Source organism: Acanthopagrus latus, chromosome 5, assembly GCF_904848185.1.
Source record: "Acanthopagrus latus isolate v.2019 chromosome 5, fAcaLat1.1, whole genome shotgun sequence".
In the NCBI taxonomy this organism is placed as follows: domain Eukaryota; kingdom Metazoa; phylum Chordata; class Actinopteri; order Spariformes; family Sparidae; genus Acanthopagrus; species Acanthopagrus latus.
Genome location: NC_051043.1, coordinates 25964466 through 25991569, shown reverse-complemented (window position 1 = coordinate 25991569; position 27104 = coordinate 25964466). Strand labels below are relative to the sequence as shown.

The window sequence follows — 27104 nt, the reverse complement described above, 5'->3', positions numbered from 1 at the left end:
TTTTGTTGAGCTGACACTGGGACAGTTTGGTGCAACAGCCTTTCAAAATTGGTCAACCAACAGCATGATGGATATTTGTGACGGCAAATAACTGAAGTTGTTGGGATCTTTTTCACTTGTGTCACATCTCTCTCAACACTTCATGTGAGGTCATGTGACACCGGTGAACAAGCATGAAGGTCGGCTAATTCTAATTATCCATTCAACCCTTGTTTTGCCCTGAATAGGTGGGGAAGACCACCTCAGGCTGGAGCTTACGCTAATAAAAGAGCTACACATGTTCACATGGCCAATGACAACTGTTCCTGCAGCCAAGAATAGCGTAGCCCAATAAAAACCTTATTCACTGTGGCTTTCTCCCTCCTTTCTGTCTCACACACACTCCCACAATGCCTCTCTCAGTTAATTCATTTCTAATTTACGAGAGTTGTGCGTTCTGGAGATTAAGTAACACCATCACTTGGAAGATTTTTACGGCTTTTGGAAAACAAAACACCCGAGTCATGAATGAAAAAAGAAAAACAAAAGAAGAAGAGGCAGAAAAAAAAATCATGTCATGTGAAAGCAGCAGCAAATCATCTGAAAACATCTGCAGATCATCAGACGCACAAACTTAATGAATCGAATCATTAAATTAGCTGTGGATGGACGAGAAGATGACAGGTGAGAAGAGAAGAGAAGAGAAGAGAAGAGAAGAGAAGAGAAGAGAAGAGAAGAGAAGAGAAGAGAAGGGAAGGGCCCCCGTAAGGGCCAAACAGAGCAAGCTGACACTCGGGGCAGGACGCTGACCTACAAACCGCCGGTAACCCCTCACACCTGCATGAACACACCGACACAAAGACACGTTTGCCGACCCCGACAAACAAAACACGCACGGACACACTAACTTATTCACACTTCATCGCCCGTGACACCAACTCCTCCGGACCTGCCAAAAGGGCCACCGTTTGACCAGGCGATAATACCATCTGCGGGGCAAAACACTTGGTGCTTTGTGATTGTTCTTTCTCATAGACTTTACCAAACAATCAGACACTTGCTGCCAGGGACTGAAGGCAGTGTTTAACTGAACACTTCAAAGGGGAGCTATGTGGGAGAGGTTGGAGAGGTGAGGGCCCGAACGGAGGGAGAGAAGAAAGTATGTGATTTGATTAAAACGGGCACTCCGGAGGAAAGGAGGGGAGAAGAAAGGAAGGGAAGGCAATAGAGAGGAAGGAGACGGCGAGGAGCAAATCTATCTGAAGTCAGTTATTGATGTTATTATGATGAAAAAAAACTAAATTCAGTCGTAAACCTCCAGATGACTCCTTGTGGGTTTTTGTTTTATTAGGTTTAATCAATTCATCAGATTTCGAAATGAGCGTGACCGATTCAAATTCAGTTCATTTAAATATCATTTCTGCTGCTACTGATCTCGTAGCCTAAAGCAGAGCCCGGGACCACTTCCAAACACTTTGGTGATTGGAAAAATAATGAATGGATATTGGTAACCAGCCGTCAGCGGTGGGTGTGATACAGTATTCTGATGTGATTACATTACTGTTACCATCCACAAGTCATCATGGTTAAGAAAGTCACTGCTGGATGGTCAGTAAATGAACCCAAATTCGTAGAGCTGCCTGCTAGCTAACCGCAATGTGTCACGTTCTATTTCTGTAGCCGCTAAATACAAAAGATCGTTTGTATCTCAGACGTCTTCCTGGTTAAAGTGTACTACAAGGAACTTCTAACTGCCAATGAAACGGTCTCAATTTAATAATGATGCCCCGATACGACCTACATAACTAAATGAGACCATCACAGAGAAGTGGGTTATTTCTATATAACACGGCTGCCCAAAACGAGGCCTGTAGCCAAAAGTGGTCAACCACTTAGTTTCCATTTTGGCCGTGCCGGCCTGAGGAAAGAAGCTGCTTGATGGCAACAGAGCAACAGGCCTATAACGTACTTGTATGTTGGCCTTGCTACCAAGATATAGCTTGCAGATAAAAAAAAAAAACTTACAATCTTTAGCTTAGCAAAATTAACATTACCAAGCACCCAGAGCTGTAGGCTCAAAATCTTTACGAAACAATATCACTTTTATCCGTTAGACTTGGCAAACGAATTGAAGTTGTTTATATAAAGTTTTTAAAGGTCCGGTGTGTATAATTTAGGGGGATTTAAAAGGATTTCTTGGCAGAGATGGAAGATAACATTCATGATGATGTTTTCAATAGCATATAATCCTAAACGAGTGGATGTGTTTTTGTGACATTACACTTTTACATCTGAATCTACATATCAGTCATGTTGCACTGCCATGTTTCTACAAAAGCCACGAGCAAACTCAAGTGCTGACTTAAAAAAAAAAAGGGCCCTTCACACTGTGATTAGGCTTCACAGGGCAGGTTGGGGCGAGGGGTAACTGATGGATTGACACCGGACCATTAAATGAAGGTTAAATAAATAAATGCGCAGCGTTTGGAGTCAGTTTAAAAAGGTTTCTTTGACAGGGGTCAGCTGAGTGACAAAAAGTAAAGCAACACATTACTTAGACGTTTTCTAGTAACCTGCTACACGCTCGTAGCACAGAAAAATGGAGTCCCCCACAGTAAAGGTGGATCTTTGGTGACCTCTCGCAGAACGTACAGCTTAAGTTTCTGACGTTAACCGAGCTGGACAGGAAGGAGGGACGGCGGGACACAGGAAGGGAGGACAGATTTGGGCAGGAGTTGAGTCAGATGGGGGAGGTGATGGGATGCGAAGCGGGGTGTCGGAAGGGTGGCGGGGGGGCAGTGAGGGTCTACTAGGGGTGAGTGGCGCAGTGGGATAAGAGCGTGGGGAGTTCATGCCCCCGCCAGGCCCTTTTCGCACTGCATAAACAAAGAGATTACAGTGAGAAGGGGCTCCGCGCCGCTAACAAGCAGGGGCACCACACACACACACACACACACACACACACACACACACACACACACACACACACACACACACACACATTTAAGCAGGGACACATGGACACACAGTCACATGCATATAGGAATGGCAGCACACACACACACACACACCAACAATCACAAGCATATTAAGGGGAAACTCATGCACACGCAAGCACAACACGAACACAATAAACTGAAACAACTAACAAGAAGCATCACAACATCGTGGCGCCACCTGTCTCCTCTTCAGCAATTAATGAGCTCCCGGCTCCCGGGATGCTACAACGAGGTGGCAATTAGCACAGGGGAAAAGAAAGGGGGGAGTCATGAAATGAGGGAGAAAAAACAGACGACGGGAGAGAAAGAAAAGGAGAGGAGAGGAGAGGAGGGGGGCGAGGAGAAGAGAGGGATGAATATGAGGGAGGAGATAAAAAAGAGAGAGAATGAATAAAGACGGGGGAATAAAGAGCACTAATGGTTTTAAAAATCTGAAGTTTGAACAGGATGTGGCTGAGAGATCCTCGTTTCCCCCGAAGGATTTCTCCACACTTTAGTTGTGTTATGATTTTGTGAGTTGTGAGTCTGCGACATGAGTAAAAGTGTAACAGCTGCACAAGAGCGGCACAAATCTAAGGAAAAAAAAAAAAAGAAAAATGATTAAAGGTGGAGTTTAGATGAGGGTTGGATTTGAGAAGTTGGTCAAGCTTGTCAGTCTCAATGTTTCAGTCACTGGATTTCACTTCACTTATTAGTGTTGAGAGGGAATGTATGGCAGCTGAGGTGTTTGCATTATTATACACACTGCTCATTGTAAATCACATTTTTTGGGAGAGAAAATTGATTTGGAAGCTCGCTGGTGTCGTGCATAGACAGAACTTTGAGGGTGAGGTCGTCACGTGACGCAGCGTGTTGTTTTCTGTTCGCCGTCCTGAACCTTCTCTGCCGTGTGTTTGTGTTGAAGTTTCCATCTTTCACGATACGACGCCGTCTCTTTCCTTCTGTCATTCAGTCGATCTTTGTTTCCTGTTTCTGTCTCTCTTAAACACACACACACACTCTTTTGTTTGCCACCTGATAACAGGCGGTCATTCATCCCGCCTCTCGATCCCGGTGACCCCTGAGACCTCAATACGGAGCAAGAGCTGAAGAACTGAGAGGCCGGTCACGCATTTGCTAACAGTGACTGCAGATGCATATACACACAACAGCTACAGAGAAAGAAACACACTCTCAACTCTCGTGTCACTGAAATGATTCTCCTTCAAGTGGAACTGGAGGCGTATGTTTCCTCAGATGACACTAATTAACGACAACTTTTCATAGTTCACATAATGGACTTTTCAAGGTCTGAAGCTGCTATATGTGAGCTGTTTTGAGCAATTCAGAAATGAATTGCTACAGCAACAACTACTTCTTAGTGTACGCACGGGAAGAAGTGCGTATGCATTCTACATTGCTGACCCTTCGTTCAGCGAGGGTGTGAGTTAAGTAAGGAGAGAAGAAACGTGCTCACCTTGAGTTCCCCTCAGGTATAATTCTGTTCCCACAGATACATACTATCACTTGATGTTCACAGCTAACTGTAGTCTGAAGCGACCAGCATCGATACCTGCCGAGGGCTATAAGCACTCATATAAAAATGGTGTCTTTGCAGAGAAAGTCACTTAAAGAAGAAATATGGATACAGAATGTCCATGGTTTGAATACAGCAGAGAAAAATTATGTGGAAAATTAATAATTGTTACTGGTGATCCAAACTTTCATCAGTTACCGTGTTAGGGACTTCCTTCCCTCAAAAGAAAAATAAATAAATTACTTTGGTATTTACCAACTAAAAAGAATTTACACACTAAGCAAGTATTATGCATGGTAAGCCTGTTAAGTCTGTTATGCACCAATACGAAGACTTCCTTCTTTTCTTTCTAGATTATAATGTATAAAAAGATACCGAGGAACTTTTTTTTCTTTCCCAGTGAAGTTTACTGTTTCATTACCTGCCTGTGAGTCATTTAAGATAGCAACATGTGTTGTGTAACTGTAAGTTTGAGTATTTGATAAGCACATTTGAGGGCCCATTCATTGTGATCAGAATGTTTTACTCTCTAATATGGGTTTTGGCATCAGCCCCCAAAAATCCATTATCGGTCAAGCTCTCATCACCGCCGCCAAAAATACACCAATGAGTTACTTTTAGAAAGTCATTACATTTGGACGTGGAGAAGTTCACGTTTTCAGTTTGTGGTGGGATCAGTTACACACACACACACACACACACAACCATACCGAGGCAGGATGCATATACAACAGGACAGAAAGGTAGAAACAGATACACAAAGAATGCACACACGCATCCACATTTGCGTGTCCTCGCTATATCCAACCCCTCCGATGTCTACACACACACACACACACACACACAGGGCAGGTGTGGGGTCAGTGTCGGGGTTAGTAGCCTCGGTCCAGCTCCCAAATATAGAGCGTCCACTATTCGGGGATCCTTAAGTTGACTGCAGGTTCTCGTATGACCACCATGGAGCCCTTTATGTTCAGAAGGAAACAGACATACCGAACACACAAAACATGCATTCATTCATGCATGCACTCACACGCAGGACTGCTCGGACGCAAGTATTCACACTCCTGCACTGCTCACATACATGCACTCGAATGAATGAAATACTCAAAACACACACACACACACACGCACACACATGCACAGCATTACACACTCTGTTACCCTAACACATCATTAAGATCTCTATCATCCCGCTATCTGCAAACATGAACGCTCATTTCCTGTCTCGCCCACCTCCCGACCCCCCCTCACCCACACCGACTCTTTCTCATGTCTCTCTCCTTCTGTTTCTCCACCATCTCTCTGTCTCGGCCCTCTGAAGACACTATTTCACAGAGTCCATTCAGTGTGTAACAGAGGAGCTCTTCTATAGCTGAAACACAAGACCGACTCTCTGACCCCTCAGGATGACCTCTGCACTCTGAGCTAACGGCTCTGACACGTACAAACATGCCTATACGCGTGTGTGTGTGTGTGTGTGTGTGTGTGTGCATTTGTTGCGCGGAGTGGAAGCTGCAAACTGATCGTCTTCACCTCTTCTGTGGACGTGTCTGACCTGCCTGCGCAAATGTGTGTGTCTGTACCAGAGAGAGAGAGATTTTAATACTTCAGTAAAATCTGGCTGTTCACTCTTTGTTATACTTTCAAAAATCAGTTCCCCACCGAATCACAGCGGCTGTAACAAAGGCTCGAAATGGCTTTAGGCTCCAGGTATAATCAATATTCCAAATATTACTTCATAATGTGTTTGAAGGCACACTGAGGATTTACTCGCTATGCTAACAGGGGGAAAGATACGTGAAATGACCGCGAGGAATCCTAACGAGAAACAAATGAGCGCAGCGAAGCATCTGATCTGTACATCTATCGCACGTCTGTTGAACAAATGGCAGAAAGACGGCTTTTCAAGTCATGTGCTTGCAAGGAGCTCCGTCTGAGCTCCACAGCTGTTGATTAGTGCAGCATGCTTTTTTTCAAAAGAGGCCATTGTCATATTAGAAAGCACGCTGAAGACGCGTGTTTCAGTCTGACATCGCTTTATCAAAAGGAGGCAAAAATGCCTTTCATCTAAAGTTTGCTGTGCTGCGTTTTGCACTAGAAGAAAAAGAACGATAAAAACACCAAAAAACTCATCACTCCCAGTCACCCGCTGTCCTGGCACGTATGAGAGTAAAAGCAACCCCACACGAATTCAATTTCCCACTTAGTGGAAGCGCATGTCTCCAGCACACAATCTAATATGATGTGTGTGTGTGTGTGCGTGTGTGTGTGTACGGAAGCATGCGTGCATCTGTGTGTGTCGTCCCGTACTGTTCTTCAGCAGATTTCAAGGTCATTCCTTCACATTCCTGTTTTAAATCAGTGTATGTTAAACTAAAGATGTGATGCAGCAAATAAAATCCGCAGAAGGTTTTTGACAACGTGCTTTTACTTTTAAAGGGTGCCGATTGTTGCCGTCTTTGTATTTTTGTGTTCATGTTCATCCACTTGTTTCATGACTATCTGTCTATTCGGTCACTGCTGTAATAAAATCATAGATGTGACATACAAAATACAAAATAAGTCTGTGCAATTTGTGATAAACTGTCTAGTTAAGCTAGTACACGGGGTTTATGAAGCAAGATGAACTATAACGCATGGATCTGAATTAAACTGCTTCATCTCTGAACAGTGCAAATCAAACTTGAACATAATCTCTGTTTCCTACATCCTTAAGTTCCACATCAAAAGTGGAGTGCTGCTAAATCAAAAGCAGCGGTTAGCTTAAGTGTCACCTTCGGTTTATCTTTCTGAACCCTGTCCGAACAAATCTTTAAATTTTCAAAATTGCCCTAAGCACGTGTTCTAAACATGCAGTTTGGACTCATTCAGTGTAAACAAGTCATTTTAACGTCGGGCAGCTGCTTCAGAGAAACTCCCCTGACGGACAGCTTGAATTAATCAAGGTCAAGGTTAGGCGAGCAGAACATGCAGTTACAGTTGTGGATGTATCAACAATAGCTAAAGTCATTCAATGTAACTCAATCTCGTGATTACTCCCTGCAGAGCGTTGATAGACCCCTGGCATGCGAGAGTGTGTGTGTGTGTGTGTGTTGTTGTGTGTGCACTCAGGATAAAGTCATGCTGTATCTCCACTGATTTGTACTAACAACATTCGTCTTTCAGGTACCGGTGCAAGAATGTCGGCACCACACGCTAATTCACAGCATTTGACGGCGGACCACGAAATTATGTAAACCTTAAGCTCCGGCCCGTATGAAGGTTTGGGAGCAGGTTTGTGCAGTCAGTTTATTATAACCAACACAGTGTAGCTGCCTCTCCCTGTACAGTGTAAATATTGGTATGGTCTTTATATGAAAATGTCCACATTTTGATGTCTGTTGTACAGGATATAATGTTTGCAGTTCACCAAGGTTGACATTTGTAGCAAACATGGCACATCATGTTCACATTAAACTCTTAGTAGCAGACTTTCACATCAAGAGGTTGGAGGGGACGGCAGGGGGATGTCAAGCAGTTTTTAGGTGACCAAAATTTGTCACGAGAAGCTGGACCATCTCCATCTGTGATCGTGACGGCCAAAAACACTAATCAAGGTGGTTTTTGGGTCTAAACCTAAAAGGCACATATGCATAGTGTGGAAAATAAAAAGTAGAAAATCTAAACTAAACCTAAAGTTTAGTTTAGACCTAAGTTTAGTTTAGACGAAACGTCCAGTTTTAACTTACCTGTGGTTTTGCAGTAATGTACTAAGCTATCATTGATTCTGTTCAGTTGGGTTGCTTCTGTTGGCATTAATTAGCACGGCTGCACTTCCTTTATCTGCAACAACAACAACAGCGTGGATTGGCCGTGAAAAGCTCATAATGTCAAAGCAACAACAGAAGGTGCTAATTGATTTTTGTGGTGTTAAATTGTCTGATCTTCTCAGGGAGGTGGGTGAGCGAATGGTTGAGAAGATTGCTTTTTCGCTTTGCTCCCCAAGAAAAGCTACGGCACGTTACGAGTCAATGTGGTGAATTTTATAGTTTTTTTCAGTTTCATTTCACAGTGTCTTATTTAATCCTAGCACACAGATTAACAGGCCGAATGTGTGTGTGTGTGTGTGTGTGTGTGTGCGTGTGTTTGTGTGTGTGTGTGTAGACTTCGGAACATTATTGGTTATTCTAGAAGATCGGCCTGTGACATTTAATAACAAGCTCCCGTCTTCTCATCTAAAATGCCTGCAGCTCTCCAGGTACGTCGGCCCGGCTCAGTATCAGGTGCAGAGAACAGACGAGGCCCTGAACTAGTAAATCTTCACACGCACAAACACACACACGCACACATTCAGCTCCACCTCGGCCTTCAACAATGCCACATTTGTCTAACAGCTGATCTCCGTATGATAAGAGACTGAATATTAGGCAGGACACCCACACACACAATCATGTCCTCAGATGGTTATCGTATTTACATAATCATTAGCTGTGGGTGAGACTCTGTCACGATCTGTGTGGTGTTTCCCGGTGGTATTAGGAGCAATTACTGTCGGAGAGATAAGCCGATGCGCGCACACACACACACACACAAAGGAACGTCCATGCACGCTGAAAAGGGTGCAGTTATTTCAGTTAATTATAAAGAAACAGACACCAACACAAACAGACAGCAGCAAGCATCGACGCACTAATGTTAAAACTTGTTTTCAAAACCACACACTTACAACACACACACACGTGCGCACACACACACACACATAACCCGACCTCGCTGCCCCTCCCCACGGCTTAGAGAAATTACTGCCACCTGAAGCGGAACCCTGTCCATCATGCGGAGGCCCCCCAAAGCCCCACAGGTGTCCTTTAACATGTCCAAAGGTCCCCTCCTCCACCCCCGGCTCTCCATGTGGCCATTCATCCGGCCGCAGCGGAGGACATCAAAACAAAACACATCCCCGGGGCTAAAACCCTCACAGCTACACATGCACATGAATTACTCCGCTTGGTGCTCTCCGACCCTGGAAACAAGACAATCACACTGTGACATGCAGATCTCACTGAAGTTATCTGGAGGGAAACCGTACTGTTCATCCAGAAACAGAGACTTTTATGCAACTGTTTCATGTCAGTGTGTCCTGTACAGATTGACTTTGTCATTCACACGCCCATATATTCTTCTTCCCTTCTCCTCTTGAGAGATTTTTTTTTTTTCGTTTTTTGATCCGTAGCCAGGAACCCAGGAACACATCGCTTCATCCAGACCAGACTTGTAGAGTGAAGACGAACACAATGAGTTATAAGAGACAGGTGGAAACACTCCAAAACCGCAGAGACGCAACTATGCGCTCCTCAGCCATATTTCCGCTGGCTGTCGTTGAAAGAAAGTGTTGCTTAACAAAACGGCGTTTGTTTAAAATTGCGGGGAAATGGAGCGAAATTCTCACTGAATGGCGTTCAAGTGAAAAATCATCCAAATCCAGTCACTCCACATTAACAGGCGGGAGGCTGACAACGTAATACGCGTGGCAACAAACAAAGAGTTTCTATAGTGAAATCTCACAGCGGGATTCTGCATCGGAAACACAGGGAACGATAATGATTGAAGCCGAGGGAGAGAGAAAGAGTTACAGCTATAGAAAACAGAGATATTCCATAAAAAAGGGATGGCAGCCACCGCCACAGACAGAAACACAGACAGGCAGAAACACAGACAGACAGAAACACAGACAGACAGTAACACAGACAGACAGTAACACAGACAGACAGACAGACAGAAACACAGACAGACAGAAACACAGACAGACAGACAGAAACACAGACAGACAGACAGACAGAAACACAGACAGACAGAAACACAGACAGACAGAAACACAGACAGACAGAAACACAGACAGACAGAAACACAGACAGACAGACAGAAACACAGACAGACAGACAGAAACACAGACAGACAGACAGAAACACAGACAGGCAGAAACACAGACAGACAGACAGAAACACAGACAGACAGAAACACAGACAGCGAGACAGTCAGACTTTCAGAATAAACACCAGAGCTCTCAGAGTCGCCCAGGAAGACATTCTTCTCTTTGATGTCAAGCCATGTGACCTCGCAGCAGTCTGAGGAATTGAAGCACCGTCCAAACAAACGTCAACACCGCTAACACCCCCAAGGTCAGGTGTGTGTGTGAGAGTGTGAGAGTGTGTGTGTGTGTGTGTGTGTGTGTGTGTGTGTGTGTGTGTGTGTTTCAGTCCAAGTTTTGGTGTGTTCAAGTGTGATGTGTGTGCGCATGCTGAGAAGATGGGGCGGGACATGTGTTTCAGGCTTGTGGGCTTGGTATGTCAATTATGCTTTTTCACGCCTATTGTTTTGTTTCCCCTCTATACCCTGAAAGCAGAGAAGATTTAGGAGAGGTAGGAGGATCTTAAACAGTAGCAGATATTCCTCTGTGCTGACCTGCCTGCATAAGAATAAGACCAGAGTCGAGGCCACTGTCTGAAGCCTGTATCTGCAGTTGGGATTCAGAGAGTGTGTAGGACCATATGGACCTCGATCACTGATCAGACTACAGGCTTTACACCAGTAGTGACTTTAAAGCCCCACTTCAGTGTAGTTTGACTTATTGATGAGATTTCATATTGTTCCTCAGTGATTAGCTTCACGAAATGTAAGCTGTCAAATGCGATAATTGCTTATGATTACAGAAGACTCCCAAAACGCAGGTCATGGCTCAGGTGCATGGCTTGTAAGAGTATCGTGGCTCCTTTATTGAACAGGGCAGTGCATAGCAAGTGTGTGGTTAGTAACTGTAACTGTAAGCTATTGTGAAGGTTACAGTTTGCCCACAAATAAACTACCAAAGTGTTAGAGCGGCCTTTATAGCCATCCATGCTATCTCTTTCAATGCTAGTGCTGTTGATCCTGCTAGATTGACAATCTGGTTGCCATGATCATGGATTATGTCCAACTATTAACCACAAACCTGCTGCCTGAACAATTACAGTTTAAAAGGAAGTACCTTTGGATTCGGGCTTTAAAAGGAATATCATTTCAAGAATTACTCCAATTAGCTTCCTTTGAATGCATTAGATGAGAAGATCGATATCACTCTCACATCTGTCCATTAAATTATCTCCTTATCTACCTCTCGGCAAGAAATATCCTATTTCCAGAAATGTCAAATGATTCAATTTAAGGCAAAACATAATGCTTTATTGAAATTAAACCGGCTACGTTCACTTTGTCAGTGGGCACATTGCATTGTGGGTAATGTAGGCACAAGGTTCGACATGAAATAATAAGGTTAGAGAGCTTTATTTTTCTTGCTGTCCATCTGGATTCCTTTACTAATGAATCCTCTGAGAGCAGAGTGCAGATAAAGTAGAGTAACTGAATATAACCAATAAATACAGCAATTTCATTTTATTGCAAGTTTAACTTATAAAACTGAACAGTGTTGTCCTGTTTCTGTCCATCATCAGTGATTCAGAGACTCCTCTGTAACGACATCTTGTGGCAGTGGACGTCAAGTCTTATTTTGGACAATCACAAGCTGTTGCAGTGAAACCCTTAATTTTTTATGTGAGCTCCAAACATTGGTAAAACATTTGTTCATTCTTTTTTTGTGAAAACCTTTACGTGTTTCCATCTTACCATCATCACTGCAGCACACACAGCTAGTGTGCTCCCTGTTCTGGTTCATCACAGCTGAATGACCACAGAGACAGGACCGCTACACTTTGAATACAATAACCTCTCACTGCTGGTAAACAGTGGTGTCCCATTGCAGCAGTTTATTTAGGAGTCTGTTCTAGCCCAAACAGGGATTATGATAAAACCCACCGCTGCCTCTTTTAGACCACTAAGTACTTTCTGCTGCTGCAGCTGAAGAATATGGGCAGCTGTTTGTGTGCACGGGAGAGAGAGAGAGACGGAGTGAAAAAGAGGCAGCGAGAGAGAGAAAAATGAGTGGCGGCGGGAGCAACTGTGCTTACAGAAAAGGCGTCAAGGCAGCGGCTCACACACAGCGACGAGTGAGCAGCACTTGAGATCTGTCTGATAAAACCTTGGCTCGGGTGACGGCGCGGAAACATATAATGTATTTACTTGGTGCTTGAAACACTGTAAAATCTCAACTACATCGCACTTTGACTGGTTATAACACACAGTAAACTGTAGAGGGAAAAGAAAACACCCCAAGACGCTAAACTTTACATCCAGGACTTGAACTTGTAACTTGAATTGTCTGTTGATGTTCATCTGATTGCAACAGGAGAAAGAAAACTACAAGTCTGTTGCCCCCTTGGGGACAAACACCGTGCATCCACAGCCACTACCAGATCCACAAAGTGATGCAGATAAAGACCTTTGCATGGTTTAGTCCACGGTGTTGTTTATAGGTGTTCTACTGACAATTAATTTATGGATATTGTCTTTATAAATTATTTATTTTTGAATCATCTTTACTTATTTCAAATAGATGCTTTCAAGGCCTCAGTGTTAAAGTTAAAAATAGCCATTCACCATCCAAACAGCCACTCAAATGTCATCATGCTCCACACACTGGAAACACCAACTATGAAACCTGCAATGGAAAACACACCTCTTTTACAATGTCTCTCAGGAGAAATGATGGAAAACAAGAGCATTCATCCACTGAAGAGAACATTTACGCTCAGGTTGGTATCTACAACAAATGCACAACAGAAGTTCTTGGAGTGAGATGTCATGGAAAAGCACAAGGAAGCTTCTTTTTCCCCCCATCCACGAGTTCATGACCTCACCGACAGCCACTTCCCTCTTCATTTATTGCCACGCGCTCGTACACACACCCATACACTCATACAGCTCCTTTGCTCCTGCACTCGTACAGCTCCTGCACTCGTACAGCTCCTGCAGTCCTGCACTCGTACAGCTCCTGCGCTCGTACAGCTCCTTCACTCCTGCACTCGTACAGCTCCTGCACTCGTACAGCTCCTTCACTCCTGCACTCGTACAGCTCCTGCACTCTTACAGCTCCTGCACTCGTACAGCTCCTTCACTCCTGCACTCGTACAGCTCCTGCACTCGTATAGCTCCTGCACTCGTATAGCTCCTACACTCGTACAGCTCCTGCACTCGTACAGCTCCTGCACTCGTACAGCTCCTGCACTCGTACAGCCAGAACCTCGGAGCGGAGCATCGCCATGTTGAAAGATGCCGTTGCCAGCACACCTGCATGGGTCCACACATTTATTTCCTTGTATGTGCGCGGGTCTGTGTGTGTGTGCATACGTGAGAAACACCCTCTCGTGTTTCAGCAGTAATAGCCCTGCTGAAACATGCGTCTACCACTCAAAAAGGTTCCAAGCTGCTGTTTAAATGCCGACACCACACACACAGCAGTGTTACCTCCACAACTGGGTGACTCAGGGAGGGTCAAGTACAGATGACACACCACCTAAATTAAGTGTTATGAGCATAGCACAGCTCAAATGCTAAAGTGCACCGAGACACACTGATATCATCAGTATATATATATATATATATATATATATATATATATATATATATATATATATATATATATATATATATATATATATATATATATATATATATCTCAAATGCGACCAGTTTCCAATAATGAGTTTACAATGTACTTTTTCCAAAGCAATAAATGGCCAGTACACAAAAGATTTTTTATTTTTTACTTTGAAACATGCAAAGGTACACCAGAGGTGAATCCAAATAAAAAATACAGAGCTGGAAAATGAGCATAATAGATTCCATTTAAACTCCTCTCAGCCAACAACCCTCTCGAACGCCGAGTGCGAGAGGCGACCTGGATCGTCGTACCCGTTTTTTTTAAAAGCACCGTTGACAAACCAGTTGCCTCTCCTTCACCTAGCTCTGCTAACAAAGTGCCATCTGCTCAAAATATATTCCAAAAAACTGCTGGCTGAAGTGTGGTCCTCATTAAAAACATCCATATGCAAATGTGACGTTAACAGCACCTGCCTCTCCTGACTGAATGGCCCAGTGTCCTCAAAGGAACAAATATGCACCGGTGGAGGATCCGCTCGTCCAGATGTCACAGATGTCAGTCTCTGTGTGTGCAGCATCATCTCACATTGGCTTCCAACAAATACTAATAACTGAAGAAAAGCTACTATTTATGAAATTTTGATGTGTGTCAGTGGCTCAGTGACTTAAGTGTCTTGTAAAGCATGTGATTATGCATCAATGATTAATTAAAATGCTTAATATATGCTTCAGCGCACAGTGCTTTAACAGGTTACCAAGCTCCTTAGTAATCGTAGCTGTCCCTGCAGCTGGTTATTAAATGCTCCCAGATACCCGATAACAGATTCCCTCTTGGGATCTGAGGCCAAAACACTTGTGTGAGTGCAGTGTCAGGTTACACGATTGCCGTCCCAAAGGAAACGTGTATATTTGCAAACAAAGCAGCACTCACAACTTGGCGGTTCACTCCTGATTCTCAATGAATGATTAAGAGTGTTTCTTGTGTTTGCACAGAGCCACAGAGATGGTCTGCTCATAGACGACGCTCTTGAAAGAAAAAGGAATGAGTCACAAAAATACTGCTCATCATGAAGTCTTTGAGTGAGCTCAAGTTGGATATTTTAGGACAAATCAAATATGCAGTGATTTATGAGGGATACTGTGTCACTGTCTTTATGTTGCTCTTGGCAAGTTTGGATTTCGGAGAATCATGCAACATGAGACTGACTTCCTTCACCGCCATCCTCCACCTTCAGGGACACACTGAAGCTACACACTGAGGGCTGCTTTGGGTTAGTTTGGTCGGCTGAAAAAAATCAAGCATATGCAGAGAAAGTGGTACGGTGGTCGCAGGGCTGTGATTTTCTCCTGACACTCCCATGTTTTTTATGACTGCTGTAATGGACCACACTGATCATCTACTGTTACTGTTAATCCACTCATGCATGTCTGTGTTTTTATTGAAGTATCATTCTACTCATTTGAGCTCCAGTGTTTGGCGTATATTTTAACCGGCTGGGCCAAAGAATCATAGATAAGACATGATGAGGTCAGAAGATCACATAAAATCTTTAAAGGTGCATGATGTAGTTTCAGGGGAAAAGAAAAATCGTATTAATTAGATAATAGTCCCCACCTCAAACCTACCTAACTTTAAAGGTTGGTGTTATTTATAGTTACTTAAATATATGTTGTTAACACCTTTGGCAAGAATTTTAAATATCATTACACCCAGGCAAAATGCATCGCCGCTAGTGCAAAGAGAGGTTTGTCAGTTTGTCTCTACCAGCGGGGTACCAGGTGAAATAAAGTTCACATCTAATGGTACTGTGACAACAGTAGAGATGGTACAGAGTTAGCCTTCCAAATACAATAATCCAAAATATCTTCCATTGTTTGGGGAAATATGTTGTAGTGTACTGGGTAAAACAAAAGAAAAAAGATCATAACCCTGTCACTCATAGAGATAACACAAGGAAAGACAGCACGTGACCTTCTGGACTGATCGACGGAATGATTCACTCTGCTCTTACCTGTCAGTGGAGGCTGATGTCGAAGTTGAGTTTCACTTTCACAGATGAGGCTGACCACACAGCTCTGCACACACACACACAGACAAACACAAGAAAACACAGTGAGAAGACAGAGAGGGCGCTGTACGAACACTGAGATAATCGAAGGATGGTTCATGAAAAAGACAGTGACATGCAGTCATAATAGTTAAAGGTTTCAGACAACTGATATTGTCATAACTATAAAGATACAGTGTAGTTATGGCATCCTGACCAGAGACTAAAGTCAAACGTCCTATATGTATTCACAGTTCTTTGTCTTGGTTGCCAGGCGCATGTCAGCACACGGGAGTTACCTGCTCCAAGCAGCCAGAGGGCTCGGACTCGCACTACGAGCTGGTTTTTCCTCTTCTTGACACACAAGTAACTTTCCAGGCTAACCTTGGCACCATAGCTAATTAGCTGTTAAGATATTTTGAATTGGTTTTGCAAAGGTTGACATGGCTAGACGTTTCCGTATGTAGCACCTTTAAATAAAGAACTTAAAACAGGGTGGTGTTTCCCTGAGGGGAGGCTCCACCTTGAGTACACCTGTTTAGTTTTTAACCTACAATTAGGACGTCTTTTGTTGAACCCTACAGCATCAAATGAACATGTTTTTTTTTTTTTTTTTATGCCAAGCAGCTTACTTGGACCCTATAACATGCTTCTCTTTCTCTTATTTGATGCATCAAGTAAAATGAAACATAAATTACGTCATGCAAAAAGAGGCACCAACTTTTTAAACGCTGTATTTTCTGTTATACCGACAGGTTGGACGCCAGCGATTGTACATTTTTATGAGATCTTGAGATTTGGAGGGTCAGGTCGTTCAGATACCCACCTGTAGAGTTGGAAAATTCAACTCAAATAAAAATTCTTTATATAAACATGACACTCTGGGCGGGTCCACTTCTTCATCTCTAAAGAAAACACAGCCTCCACAACACTGTAATTCACACTGGATTCATTTCACACAGCGTTTCGTTTTATTGCCACCCAATAAACCACTCCAGCCGTACACATGTGTGAGTGTGTGTGTGTGAGTCTCCCTGATTTGTGAGTCCGTCTGCGGTCTTTTTTTTCAGTGTGCGTTATCCCCCATAGTCAAAAAAAACAGAAAAAAAAAAAACGCCATTAGACAAAGAGGTCGATTCATATCGGGTGTTAAAAAGGCCAGATTGAGCATAAATCAAAGCTGTACGAGCTTTAACACATCTCTCAAACCAAAACTAGTGGAAAAATAAAATTAAAATGACTAATTCTACTCAATAAAGGTGCCATTCAGTTACTGACAAAGAAAATGACATGCCATTTTTGGCAATGGCTATAGGCCCCCCTAAAAATAAAGAAAATCCAAAATAAAAGTTATTCTAGCTCCAGTAAAAAAACAGCCCAGAGGACCAAAACTCCTCATGATTTACTCGTCATGTAGCGAGACGTATCCAGACTAGAATGAAAAGTAGATATACCTTTAAAGTTTGTTTGCGTTGCTGACAGATGAAAGATACTGACTCAGGATCATCTTGACATCTAACTCTGGCCCAGTCATGACTTTAAGAAGATTTATAGATTGCAGTTATCAAATGTGTCTTTTGGGTAACTGCTCTGCTAAAGACAAAGGATGCTTGTTTCGAGCAGGCTGAATAAACACTGATTATCAGCAATAATATTAGCGTCAAAACATTTAAAATGTAGATAAGCCAGACACAGGAAGCCCTCTAGGCTCTGGTCCGATGGAGGAGTTTACAAGTCAGTCTTTGTTTGTGTCATATGTTCTCAAACAAAATAATCTGCTCCCGTTTCGACCCGACCCGAGCAGTGAAGCCGCAAAACAACCCAGGTGACACGTACAGTATGAGCCTTCTTGCAAATAGCAGTCCGAATAGATTAGAGAGGAAAAAAATAAAATTTAAACATTAGTATTATAAACCTGAGTGTGCAGTAACTCTGGGGGTACACACACATCTGATCTCACCTGCAAGCCAACAACCAGCCGTTTCACCAGCTGAAAGAAATTGCTTCAGTTCACTCCCCGTCTGATCTGAGGTATGTGGGCGGCAGAAAATGCCACAGTGGGTGTCATTTTACAGTCCAACCTTCAGGTATCAGAAGCAGGCGTGTCGTGGCGAGAGCCAGGCGGCGTGCCAGACAGCTGGTTGTTTCTAAAAAGGATCAGAGCGGCGGATTACTGCCTAAATCCCTCCTTTCACTGAGTTCCTACGAACTGTCATTTCTCTCTCCGCTTCACAATAGCTAGTGAAAACACCGACAGGTAGGGTGACTGCAGAGAGCAGGCAGCCTACAGTGGACACACAGAAACACTTCCTTGTGTGCTTCACATTGTTTTTCTGAATCTCCGTGTGCTTTGCTGTAAGACACTTACTGTTATCTGTGTGAAACCCTGAAGAGATGAGAGAACAGTGCCGTTTGGAGATCTGAGAGGTGAAGGTAATGTGTTCTGCTGAGCGTCAGCTAACTGGCTTTGGCATTCACACAAAAGGCACAGACGAACAATGATATGCACAGAGATTCATAAGCCCACACACACACACACACACACACACACACACACACAAAAGCACCAAGGTTGTCACAGTGCCAGAATTTAAACCTTGATTCAGTACTGGTATAAAATAAACAATTTGTTTGGATAAAGAGCCTGATTGATACTTGATACGTAGTGGTGGCAGGATATTATTTTACATTCAAGTTAAAATGGCCCAGGTCTGGAGCGGCTGTAGCTCGGGAGGTAGAGCGGGTCGTTTAGTAATCGGGAGGTTACCGTTTCAAATGCAGCCTTGGTTTGAAATCTGATTTTTTTTTTTTTTTTATAGTTTCAGTACTTTTAACACTTTCAAATCAATAATACTGACAAAGTTCATATGCACTCATACATGCACTTTCTTTGCAGAATGAGTTTGCGCTATGAAACTAAACTTGGTCTGAAGTCGAGGATCAAACATAACATCAATCATGAAATTGTCTTTTTCACTCTCTGATGACACCTTCACATCAACGTCTCATTGTCAATGTTATCAATCAAGACTGAACAATGTCTGCACACCAACACACTCACATTAACTCATTCTGAGTCACTGCAGTTGTTATATCTCAGTCAATATCTGTCCGATATTAAACTTGTCATGAACTCTGAATTCTGAAAGCCGACATGCCACCCACCCTCCGCCGTCTGCAGCGCTATTCAGTAAAAACAGTGCCGCCTCAGAGATTTTAGCAAATCCTAGAAAACCATTAAAAAGAAAACACATGATCAAATTCATGTGAGTCTGTAAATAGCCAAATGTCTGAACAGAAGATTGATTCATACTTACGGGGTAATGTGGCAATCACTCAGCTCGCCTGGCCTTTTACCCTGCACACTCACTCACACACACACACACACACACACACACACACACACACACACACACACACACACACACACACCACTGCTCTGAGGCACTTCTGTTAACTGGTTGCTCACACACACACACACACACACACACACATGCACCCCACCCACATTGTAAAAAAAAATGCTCAGCAGCGATCATATTAAAACGTGTGTGTCTACCTGGCTGTGTGCCTGATGTCCAGGCCTTCTACTGTGAAACTCACACACACACACTGACGTCCAACCCAACAATGATCCAAACACACATTACACCAAACTCAAGGAGAGATTGCAGTTTGACACTTGACAACTGACAACCCTGTACAACAACTCTGTTCCTCTCTTTTACTGTATCTTTTGTTTGTTACTCTTTCAGCAGCAGCTCTCTGATTGGATTTAAGTGACCTGGCTGGATTTAAGAATAATCGAAAAAACGTCCGACTCATTTAAAAAACATTCTCTACCCCAGAAAGGCATCACAAACTGTGGCTGCTACATTAAAAGATGATTTCAGAGTTGGACATTAATCTTACTGGAATGAATACGAGACAAACTGATCAAGTCATCCATATATTTTCTGGTTTCATCTACTGAAATGTAATTTTCTTTCAAGATGTTATCTAGGGATTGATAACATTGTGACAGGTATTTACATCATTTTCAAACATTAAAAGGTGCAATGTGTAAGGATTTTTGTTTATTTTTGACATTACATCCCTCTCTGCTCCTGTCAGCATTACCTGCTCGCCCTCCATTGACTTCTGCCTGAAAACCTCCTTGTAGCAGTGGTACAAAGCTCCTGTTCAAGCCGTGTAAACGCACAAAAGTGGTGCACAAAGCTCCCAGTCCGGGCCGGGTCAGTGAAGGAACGCTAGCTTGAACAGCTAACTCAGCTAACTAAGCTAATGGCAGCCACAGTCAACAGCAATTAGCTGTAACTCTGGTGATGTGCTGCCCCCTGTCTGTTTGGAGTATGACTCTTTACCATGTTACATCTTTAAAGCAGCTGACATATCTATATAATAAAGCTCATAGTCCTGAACCTATAGACAAATATTATCTGCAGCTCTCTATGTAGCTATTTTCAGTTTAATGTTAATCGTTTGGCCAATGACTTCACTCTCACCTCTACACACACAACTAGATATGAGACAGACAGACACAGCAACTAGCTGTTGAACATATTGGAGCATTTGTCAGCTAAAGAGCCATTTATGGAAAAACACATGCCTCCGAACGAAAGACAATGTTGCCAGGTGTGTGAATAAGCAACTAAAAAATGTTCACAGCTTGTTTCTGCTGCCCCCCGGTGGCCCAAAAAAGGTAGGGTACAATCAATCAGCGAATAGAAAGAAGAATTATCAGACAGAAATAAATATCTGCAGTCTCAAAAGGAGAGGAGATGCTGTATTATCCCACTATATGCACAATTTAATTAAATCAAAATATACGATTAAGTTTGGAAGTAAGATTCATTGATCACTGCCATGTTGTCGGTGTATAGCACAGATATACAACAGACAACAACATCATGACTTCTTTGATCCTTACAAAAAGCAGGATGTGTTGAAGACGACACAGAGAGGGAGACGGAGTGCAGCGAGGCAGAGAACCAGACTGATGCTTTAATCAGTCGTAACAAGCAGCTCAGGATGTTTAATCCAGCTAGGAAGCAGATCTCTCACAGACGGGCTTGATCTAACTTGCATGTCAAATTAAAAATGTGCACTGCGTAGGTGAGCACGCGCGCACGCTCACGGTTTCATTTAAAAATTCAAAGGAGTCATGTAAAGTGGGACACAGTGTCAAGGATGCTCATCCATTGTTTTGCTTTGTTTTGCATTTTTAATGAAAAACATTCACAGGATCTATTTATGAGGCAATATCGACGCCAGCAGCACAAAAACACAGAGCTTTAGTTCTCCTGCCCACTCCAATAAAATCAAGGCAGCTATTATGCATGTAGCCTGACCTCAACAGAGCATTAACCCTGTGCTCAAACCTTTTAGATGTCATGTGGATACTGTCTTTCAGCCGCAGATGTTATGTCTGCAAGGTTATTTTTCTTCAATGTAACATTTCTTCACCATTTATCGTCTTATTTACATACGGTCAAAGGTCCAATCCCTTCAGTTGCAGTATATTCTCTCTCTGTGTTGATTTAAGTTCTCTGTAAGTTGTTACTGAAAATATCTGTGTTGATTCTGCTACCCGATGACAGTCCGCAGAAGGACTCGCCAAAGTACATCCCGTCAGTCAGAGGCCGGTGCGTCTGCGGACCACCCCTGCAGGCTGCACCTGCCAGAAAATCTGCCAGACTGCGTTTGCAGAAGTTTGATTGACACGCTGACGTTGGTGAACGGCGTGATGTGTTTCCCCCCCCCAGAAAACACCCCCAGAGGGGTGTGAAGTACAGCATGGAGTCATGAACAGGTTAGAGCTGTACGTGTGTGAGTGTGTGAGTGTGTGATGGTCGCTGCAGTGTGTAAACTTTAGGAGGTGTCTGAGAAGCAGAACAGCAGTTTTGAAGGATATGACTCATTACTGGCTGAATAGACCCCTCAGTGTGTACCCTTCTCTACCTGGAGACCTTAGAAACAAGGAGCAGATCTATTTACCTGCCAGGTTTACCCAATCCTTTCCGCTTGTTCACTCTGGAACCTTTTTTTCACCTCGACACGGCGAGACTGAAACGTGTCGTGCGCTAAATCAACCTGCGTAGTTTCACAGGTTTGAATGTGACGCAGCACGGAAAAGTGGACGCTCTCTGGAAGGGAGTTGTTTTGCAGATGTTGCTGCTTTTAGATACAATTATTAAGAACACTGACACAAAGAAATATATCTTTATACTGGGTGGCCGGTTAAGTCAAATGAACTGTGACTTTAGACCCTCTAATTACAAAGCAACAGGCTGATGGATGGACTCACACATTTGGAAGATCAGAACAGTTGAAACTTGAACCACTGCGACAACAATCCTCCTCTCGTCTCGCCGCTATTTTGTCGTTTCTTCTCATCTTTTATTACACAAAAACAACAAAACAGACTCAAGGGCTCGACGCCGCAGCTGAGCAGACCCACCATGATATCACATGCTCCCAAAAGATTTGGGTTAATTACGCTCTCGTGTCTCAAACCAGCAACAAAGTGAAATGTGCTCCAACTGGGAAACTGCATGCAGGGTTGAGGAAGTTCAAGGTGTCCTCTTCTTGGAGGTTTAGGCACATTTAACAGCCGACATTACGTCACAAGTTGGACCTCGGAGACGGTATGTGAAACAAATCTTAACCTTCAGGGTGCAAGGGTGTTTTCAGAACTCCACTGACAATCTTACATATTGTAAGTACTCCACTTCTTCAGTTTCAAAACACACACACAGCGCCAAGCTTACTGCTCAATCACTGCTGTTTTACTCCACCATCCAATATGTGGGCCCCCCGTCCGTCCACCCGCCCGCCTACCTGCAGCCCAGTCCGCCCTAAATCCCAAAGAATGTGCAGAAGAAGAGCAGAGAAAGAGGGAGAGACGAGGAAGACTAAATATCAGACCGCGAAAACAACAACAACAAAACTGAGGACAGCTCTGTTCTGGCTGGTGATCACTGCTGCTGCACATTCTAGAGACCAGTGAGGAGCCGAACAACAAGTGCATAATAATGTGATTATGACCGATAATCAGATCAAGGCAATATTCCAATTAATTTCTTTGAACGCTTTTGTGGAAGTTTAACACGGCTCCTTTCAGCGCGATAAGAATTAAATGCCGGTATTCCACATCAGCAGAGAGCCTTTAAAGGTCATGATGTTTCGTCTGCTGTAATTAGACACATTAAAAGTTTATATGTTAGTGGAATACAGTGTTTAAATAAGATAACATGTATTATTAGATGGACTTCAAATAATGACGTCTACGCAGCAGTATTTATAGGTTAAGATGTTTTTGTCTGCCTGAACGTACATATTGGTTTGACCTAAATGATACCACTGACTGCATCTGTCTAATGTCTAACAGAAGGTGACTCCACTGGTTTCAAAAAGAAGTCTGATTACATTTAAGCGTATGAGAGAATTATCCGACTTCTCACTGGATTTATTACCTCTGTAAACAGTCCATTATGATTCAAATTATAGTCTCATTCAGAGTGAAATGGATGATAAAACAGGGTGTGCTTTACAGCTACCACATCGTGTCCTCAGGTCCTCAGTCAGATCAAATCAGGACATCGGGGCAGCAGTGCGTTATCGCGGCTCCTAATCAGTTGTCCACAAACCAATAAATGACATCACGGTGGGTTTACACGAATCAGACATACGCCAGCAAGACACTAATAGCATTTTCTGGCATTCAGTCGAGGTTACTGCTTGACTTTTTCATTACTTGTTGTTTTATGATTGCTCTGTATGTTTTTTTTTTGTGAGGTACTTCAAATGACTAGATTATACAGTATATATTGCATCTACATACGTGACGGTACAGACTTAGAGGTTCCAGACTAGCACGGTTGTTTGGGGTTTTTTTTGGATGGACGAATGTTTCCGTCTGTCACGGTTACGGTCAGATGGATGAATCAAAAGCAGACGGCAGACGCACAAGTCAGACTGAAAACAACATAGAGAGTTAATGAGAAGGGCACAGTAGGGAGAGAAACACGCAAAACTAATTCAAACGGGATGAAAACCAATCTTGAAGGAGAGCCACTTCACCTTGAGAACGCCTTGTGGCAACAAAGAGCGCCCACAGCCTCCAGATTATCCTTAATTTCCTGCAGTAAACGGCCTTGGCCTTGGCACAGCTCAAACAAGTTTTCATTGCTTAATTACATATATTTGCAAAGGGTCAGGAAGAGGTTTGGAATCTGCTATTGAGATCTGCATGGCACAGCAGCAGCACCCGTGCCAACAGAGATTTGAAGAAGACCAACGGATCTTAATGAAAGTCTGTATCAGAAGTATCTTGTCCGAGATTTATGAAGTTCCAAATGAATCACGTACGGTTTACAGTGTAATTACATTACTGAAGATTGCTGCAAATTTCCTAGAAATAAAAGTGGCAGAAGAGCTTAGTGGCGCAGTAAAACACAGAAACCTTCCCAAACACACGGCGTGTAACGCTTCACACTTGTTTGAGTTGCAATAAAGAGCACGGAAATGTCTCCAAACGTCTCCACGGTGAGGGTGTTTAATCACAGGCTATTTTAGTCAATCTTTTAAAAGCATTCTTTGTTTTACCAGCTGCGTGTCGTGTTCCATTTATATTATATTTGACATCATTCACCGACCTCTGTTGAGTTGAAGTCCACCCAGCAGAGCGCCTCATATTTGTCTCTGCCAGTCTGAGCTTATTAAATCCTTAACCAGAATATAAACTTTGCTAAAATGGATTGTTTTGGTATTTTACAAGTGTGTGCCTCATTTTCTAAGTCATCTGTTTTTTTTTTTTTTTTGGCCGGTTTGTTAAATGACAAGATGTCAAACAACATATGTAGCTGAGTCAAGTGCCTGGCAGCAGAACATGTACAGTGTTGGAGCAATAACATCACCGAGGAGGGAAAATATTCCCACTACATGAGTTAGTGATCAGCGAGTCCAACAGTGCACTACTTCTTCTTTTAAACCAAAGGCAGTTGTTCAAAACCATGTTTTATGTCAACTCTAACCTGACTTTTATCTTTGAGCGTGACTCACGCTGTGTACAAGTTTAATTTATTATACCTATGCTGTATGTACATTCTTTTTTTTAAAAATACTTTGAATTTACAGCTTAAATTCTTAATAATAACGTCTTCTTTTACATTTTCTGTACAAGTAAACAAGTTGCTACCAAAAACAAACACATATCTATATTTCGCAGATCCTCTTCAACAGCTCCTGCACCTCTCGCACCAAACAAACCCTCCATCTGATGCGTCTACAGAGTCGGTGCAAACGATGAAAAACAATGTCTGGGGCATCTGTGCAATAACAACTGTTCCCCTCCCCATCAACAATGAAAATATGAGTTATTCTGAACTGAAATAATAACCCAACACAAACATTTAACATTGCTGGAGCCTCACAAAACAGTCACATAAAATCTGCTGGCTGACCACTAATTCTCCATCATTCGCTCCCTATTTTCCATCTCACACGTTCTCAGACAACAAAGGACAGCCTCCTTGGGTGGATTTCCAAACCCGGCCCTCCTCCTCCTCCTCCTCCTCCTCCTCCCCCTCCCCGCCGCCCCTCTACCTCCAGGCGGCCGCAGGCCTCGTAAATGTCTCCAGACGCAGGGACTCTGTCCACCATCTGACAATGATTAGGACGCGGCCTCGCCGAATACAAGTCGAGCCTGCACACTCAATTGCAGCAAAACACCTTTATATGCAGCTAAACTAAACATGCCACCCACAAGTTCCAAGATTCCTGCTGGAGAGACGCCAATCAGCAGCGCAGTGATGAAGAGTTCTCTGCTGTCTTACGCCCCTCGCGTCAACAGAAACACAGCGGACAGTATCTGTGAAACTAAACAATGGATAACTGTGCCCAATAATCAAAACCTGTTAAAAATTGGTGCACCAAAAAAAAAAAAAAAAAATCTGTTTTTAAGTTCGCACAAATACATTCTGTGTAAAGTCCTCTAAATGTAAAGTGTTGTGGATGATTGCATAGATTTTGTTTGGCACAACGTACACACATATATCATGAGCATATTAGTCGTCTCTGTCATGCGCTCGCAGCAGCCGTATCATTTTTCTTGTCTTCTTTCCATTCTCTCTCTCTTTCTCGTCCTTCTCATTTACACACACACACACACACACACCAACACACACTAGGTCTCTTTCTCTTTCCCTCTGTCCCTCTCTTCCACCCGGACATCTGATAGTGATTATAGCACAGCCCCAGAAACACAACTCACTTAACTCTCACTATTAAGTGACTTTGTACCACTGACATAATTTGTTCATCTACACGCAGAATTAACCCACACACACACACACACACACACACACACACACACAGTCCGCCTCTGGAGACTTGCACAGGCAAAAACTTTAAAAAAGGACACACACACATACCTCAATCACGCAACCACATATACCCTTCTCCCTCCTTCCACCCTCATGCCCCCATTTTCAAGCAGGACCCTCATCCTGTCCACCCCCTTCCCTCTCCTCCCCTCCTCTCTCCTCCCCTCCCCTCCTTCCATCTCCAGTCCCCTGGAACAGAACAGTCACGGCTGTGTGCACCGTTGATTAGCTAGAACCTGAACCCAGTGGCAACAGTGGAAAGCTTCTTTATTGTGTTTCCTTCTCAGAGAAAAAAAGTCTCTGACAACACGGCTTCCCCCGACCCATTACCTTATCTTTTTTTGCTAATGTAAGCCTGACTATAAGGAAGCTCTTGTTGCTACTAAGATAAGTTTCCTTTAAACACGACTGTCACCAAGATTCAATAGGGGAGAGCGGAGTTGAAAGACGAGACGAGTTTTGATGAAGCTTACCAGATTCACCGGAGGAACATGTGTACAGTGGTCTGGGGTTGTAATTGAGGGGTGTTGTGTGGTAAATGCATGCAGGCAAGGGTGTGTGAGTGTGTGAGTGTGTGTGCGCGCATGAGGTTATTTGTTACGGCTAATTCCTTAATCCCACAACATGTGCCTGAAACCTGCAACAGATGCCTCCGAGGAGAATGTGC

The 27104-nt window shown here is 43.2% G+C and overlaps 1 protein-coding gene across 6 annotated transcripts in view; it reads right to left on the bottom strand.

Annotated features, from left to right (window-relative positions):
• bmpr1ba (bone morphogenetic protein receptor, type IBa) overlaps positions 1–27104 on the bottom strand; it is a 72660-nt gene that overhangs the window by 33668 nt on the left and 11888 nt on the right. For 4 of the 6 annotated variants that reach the window (XM_037098038.1, XM_037098037.1, XM_037098033.1 and 1 more), the window contains one exon: positions 16017–16080. Coding sequence is in view for 1 of the 6 variants with exons in the window: in XM_037098036.1 (XP_036953931.1) it covers positions 16017–16080; positions 20172–20186 (79 nt within the window). In the remaining 5 variants the exon portion in view is untranslated. Of the gene's footprint in view, positions 1–16016; positions 16081–20171; positions 20301–27104 lie in introns of those variants that run through there. The other 2 variants (XM_037098036.1, XM_037098035.1) reach the window with 2 other exon arrangements.